A 5,272-nucleotide genomic window follows, 5' to 3' on the forward strand; every position below is an offset into this window, starting at 1 on the left:
GTGAGCAATAAGACCATTCCCTATTTGTATGTCGGCTTTAGAAATTAGAAAATACCTGATTCAGAATGTAAATTATGAGGTATTTTTTCCATTCCCATCTCAGGTAAAATTTTATTGAATTCGTTGGTTCGTTTAAAAAAGCAACTTTGGGGCCGGCCCGGTGGCGCACTGCTACAGTGCGCCGCTTGGGAGCGCGGTGGCGCTCCTGCCGAGGGTTCGGATCCCACATACAGACCGGTTCCCGCTCACTGGCTGAGCGAGGCGCGGGAGCAACACCGAGGGTTGCGATCCCGTTGCCGGTCCCGGTCCGGTACGGGCGCGACACTGAGGGTTGCGATCCATTGCCGGACACGAAAAAAGACAAAAAGGAAAAAAAAAAAAAGCAACTTTGTTCTGATTATAAAAGTAATAAATGTCAACATAAAAAATTGGAAAATAGCAGACACACACATACAAAATATAACTATGTGACTGCTGTGTTGTATACACTCTGGTCTTTTCTCCATACGTGTTTATATACTAAAAATAACAAGCAAATTATTTCTATGCAATTAAGTTACCCTTATTATATGCTAAAAATAAATCTCACTCTGTAACTAACCCCTTTCACTCGACAATATTACGAACTTTTTTTTTAACCTTGTTAAATATTCTGAAACATGATTTTAAAAGTCATATAGTATTCCAAAATAAGGGAATACATCATTTATTTAACCAAACCTATGTTTGGGGGCTTTTATAGACACCAAGGCCCTTAGGGCAAACGGAGGAAGGCCCTTAGGGCAAACCCACTTTTCCTGGACCCACAGCCCCCTCACCCCACCCTATGGCCCTGGCGGTATGATGCCACGTGTCCTGTCTCCCTGGCAACAGGCCAGGGCCAGTTGGGGGCTTTACTTAGGAACCTGAAACTGTGCCCGCAAGACAGGTCAGACAATCTCTGGGCAGCAGGGACTGAAAGAAAGAGAGAATCTTATTCTTTTGAAGCATGATTTGGAGGGGAAGGGACGCCAACCTCCTGGCTCCTTGATAGCCAAACACCTCCCGTCCCTGCCTGAGGCCAGGCTGCAGGAAGGACAGGAACAGGCCTGTGCCCTTGTAGGAAATTCTCCCAGGTGAGCTTGAGTAGGCTTCTCTTTCTTGCCACCCAAAGAGTTCTACACAATAATAAAGGAGTAAACATTTTTAGGGATTTGGATACATACTGCAAAGCTTTCTTCCAGAAAAGGCACACCTACGTTGTAAGTTTCCTGAATTTTGGTACAGAGGACCTTTACTGGACGTAGCTCCTGCTGGAAGAGACCACTGTGGCATGAGGGCCACCAAAGGCAGACAGCAAGCATACCCATTCGCAGGTGTCAGCTGCGCCTGAGCGTGCATTTACAGGGACAGTGACGGCAGTCATTGCAGCGACGTGCGTAGGCACAGCACCAGAGTACATGTGGAATTTTCCTTTTGAGAGCCTGAGGCGAGGGGAATTTTCCTGCCTAATTCGAAACAGAGCTGTTCCTGGAAACTGCAGTTATCCAAGCCCATGTGCAGGGAGGCGGTACACTTAGGGGTCTGTTGCCATCGTGGAAACCCATTTTAGCAACTAAATGTTAAATCCTTACTTGCTGGTGAGTGGTCTCTCCAGGAAAGGACTGCAACAGGAAGGAAGCTGACGCAGGCTTCTGCAGACGGTCTGTCTGCACGCGCCTCCCGAGGGGCTCATGCCACACCCCACCGTATGGACGACAGATGTTTTCCCCGTAGCTCATGTTTCCTCATATCAAACCCTCCGTGATTTGCTCTTGTGTTAATTTTCCATCTTTTGCTTCTCATGATTTCCAAGCAGCTGTCGTGTTTGCTCAGAAGCTGGGCCCTCTGACTCTGCACCAACGCAAAAGTAGATAAAGTCTGGCTGGACCCGACAGCCCAGGCCACCTCCTCCTGTCCCTCTTTAAAGGAGGAATTCCTCTGCAGCAATTTAGCCCCCCAGGTGTCTGCTCAGTGACCCCTGGCAAGACCCATCTCATTTTACAAATAGGATATCTCTCTGTCGCCCAACTGAGCAAGTTGGTAGACTTAAGACTAGCTTATTACAGTGCTGCAACACCAAACTAACAGAGGTAAACTGAGGCCTGCAGTGTGCTCAGGGCATGGGCTGAATCTGCTGTCTGTGCTGAAGGAGGCGCTCCTCTGCTCTGCAGAGTCTCCTTGAACCGCACCACCAAGCCACCGTCAAAGAAGGATTTCAGGACGTCAGCATCCCACGGTACCTCTCGCCTCTCTGTCATGGCTCTTATCTCATTCGACCCTAATAACCGATCTTCTCCAGAGGCCATCAATGAAGTCGGTAAAGACGCAGGCCCTGCAGTGAGGCTGCCTAGGTTCAAATCCCAGCTCCCCTGCTGGCTGGCTGTGTGATCCTAGTACGTTTCTTATGTTTTTGCATCTCCCATTTCCCATAGGTGCTGTTTTGTTCTGTGTCTCACATGAGGATCAGACGAAGCAAATGCCTGGAAATAGTAACTGCTCCCCCACTGGGAGCTATCGCTATTGTTTGGCTATTATTATTTACTTGTCTATTTCCTTAATTCAGCTCGGAGTCACTAGAGATTGTGTCTTTTTCATCTTATATCCCAGCACGGGGCTCGGTGCCTGGCACTCGTGGTGGGTTCTTGGGGAAACCTGTGTTGATGGATGGATGGATGAATGAAGGAGCCACAGACGGGTTGCGTGTGAGGTCTCCTTCCTTCTTCTTGTATTGGAACATCGAGAAAAGAGTGTAGAGAGAGGTTTTCATAGCACGAGCTCTTCCTGGTGTCTGTTCTATAGATGTCCTGTTCCTTGTCTACTATCATGGTCTCAGAACCATCTATTTGCTATTGTCACCAACATGTTTTTCCCTGGACAAAAAGATGAACTATCTACCTTTATGATTAAGAAAGTACACTAACGAGTGAGCGATTGGGTTTAAGCTATTTCAGCATCAGCGTGGTTCTAGAGGATCCGTTGTCTAGGGAGGCGCGTTGCCACGGATGCAGCCATAAGCACAGGAAATAGTACAGAAACATACATGGGTGGTAAAAACACAATGACATGCATGGGCCGTATGACCTCAAGGGGGGTAGGGTCGTGACCTCTTGGGGATGGCAGGGGGTGGGGAGGATCAGGTGGAGGGCTTCAACTGCATTGGTCAAGTTTTCTTTCTAAAGCTGCGTGGAGAACACACAGGTTTTGGTGCATCATTATTGATACTCTGTGTGCGTTTCAAATACTTCTTAATAAATTGAAAGCAATAGCTGAAGATCATGAAGACAGTCCAAAAAAGAAATGTAAATGGCCAATAAACACCTAGGAGGTTTTTTTTTTTTCTTTTTGGTGGCTGGCTGGCACAGGGAACCAAACCCTTGACCTTGGTGTTGCCAGGTCACGCCCCAACCTACTGAGGCAACAACTTAAAGATTTTTAAGTTGGGGGCGGGGAAGGAAGAGAGACAGGTCAAGATCGAGATCTAGCAGAAAGGGACCGTGGACAAAGTTCCACCAACAGACAGCAGGCAGCTGAGCGGAGGTCGCCTTTCTGCTCTGTGTCCTTGTGGGGGCATCCGGGGGCACCGGGCACTGAGTCGGAGACACACAGCCTCCAGCTCTTGACGCTGAGGACACGGTGAGTGTCTGTCAGTGGGAGCCAAAGAGCAAAGGGGCATTCGAACGGCTTTCGTGGGAGTGCTTCTGAGCTTTGCTTTTCTACTCTGAGAAGGGAGAGAAAAAGGCAAAGTTGAGACTGTGGCATTATTTCAGCCCTGATGCCCAGCAGTCTGGTTTCACCTCACCGGCCAGCTCTTCTGTGGCTGGTTCCCCTCGAACGACCCCTGCCCCTGCCACGTGGGATTCCAGGTGCGGAGGCCCTTTGATAAAGGTCTTGATTAGTAGAAAGACCTTTGTGGTCACATCAAGTGCATGAAAAATGGAGAAGCTACTGTATTTTAAGTTGGCTCTGATTTTTTTGAATCTTGTTAAATTAGCAAATTAGAGAAATTTGATCTAAGAATTGGTAATTGCCTCACCATACAACAAATCAGCATTTTTTTTTCCTTTTTGTTTTTTTTACTGACCGGTAACGGGATCGCAACCCTCGGTGTTGCGCCCGCACCACGCTCAGCCAGTGAGCGGGAACCGGTCTCCACATGGGATCCGAACCTCAGCGGGAGCGCCGCCACACTCCCAAGTGGCACACTCTCCAGTGCGCCACCGGGCCGGCCCAACAAATCAGCATTTTAAAGCAGGAACAAACACCGTGGATTATTCAGCTTCACACTTTCATTGTCCAGATAAATTAAGGCTCAGAGAGATTGGGCAGGGTTGGTTGGGGAGCCCACGAGTCCTGACGGTGCTCTGCAGCAGGTGACACCCCTTCCTAATCCTGGAACCTCAGGGGACTCCCGACCGTGGACTCCCACAGGACCCTCTCCAGGGACTGGTGGACGTTCTCGTGTTTGCATGTGGCATGAGCACTTCACGCTGTGCTCTCCTGACCACCTGCACACACACCTGGAACACCTACTCCAGACTGACCTTGGGGACAGGGTGACATCCCTGATGTGGTTCTCCAGGCCAGCAATCACCTGTGAGCCTTATTACCAACAACTGTCTTAGCCTTGCACTGTGTAGCTAATAAAGATGAGAGAGAGGCATATTCTAGCATGCCAGCGTCAGCAGTTAGGAGGTGCGTGTCACCCAGTCCAACGTTGCACCCTATGGGGCCTTTGCCAGTGTCCTCAGGCAGAGCTGCTCCTGCTACTGTTCCCACCCAGACTTCCTAGGCCACGTCATGACCAAATTTAACAGACCTCTCCGCCTTCAGTGGGTTCATGCCATGCATTTACTCAGAATAATGTTTATTCTCTTATTGCGCATATTGACTAAGAAGTTATTAATGAGATAGAATTAAGATACATAAACTATACAGGGCCAAAGTCCTCAGCATAGAAGGCCAAAGCCTATAGTTTAGAGGACCAAAGTCCTTAGTTTAGAAGGCCAAAGCCTATAGTTAGGGGGCCAAAGCCCAACCCTTTAGGAAAACACATAGGAATGCTGAGACGGAGAAAGACCAGAAAACTTACACAGGACTACAGCCTGTGATGTATGTAAGAGAATTGCAGCAGAGTGGGGATCGTTCCGGGGGCAGGTGCCCTCAGTACACCTAGATCTAAGTCACTGGAAAGTGTGTGAGCTAAAATCTTCAAGGATATTCTTTTTTTTTTTTTTTTTTTTTTTTTTTTTCC

The 5,272-nt window shown here is 48.4% G+C and overlaps 1 protein-coding gene across 1 annotated transcript in view; it reads right to left on the reverse strand.

Moving 5' to 3' along the window:
- The window catches only part of LOC103610455 (tetratricopeptide repeat protein 13-like), a 52,547-nt gene that overhangs the window by 17,094 nt on the left and 30,181 nt on the right, over positions 1 to 5,272 (reverse strand). Inside the window, exon 11 of the mRNA XM_008594622.1 lies at positions 3,540 to 3,739. Coding sequence (XP_008592844.1) covers positions 3,540 to 3,739 — 200 coding nt within the window. The remainder of the gene's footprint in view (positions 1 to 3,539; positions 3,740 to 5,272) is intronic.

This window comes from Galeopterus variegatus, unplaced genomic scaffold, assembly GCF_000696425.1.
Source record: "Galeopterus variegatus unplaced genomic scaffold, G_variegatus-3.0.2 Scaffold11173, whole genome shotgun sequence".
NCBI classification, from domain to species: domain Eukaryota; kingdom Metazoa; phylum Chordata; class Mammalia; order Dermoptera; family Cynocephalidae; genus Galeopterus; species Galeopterus variegatus.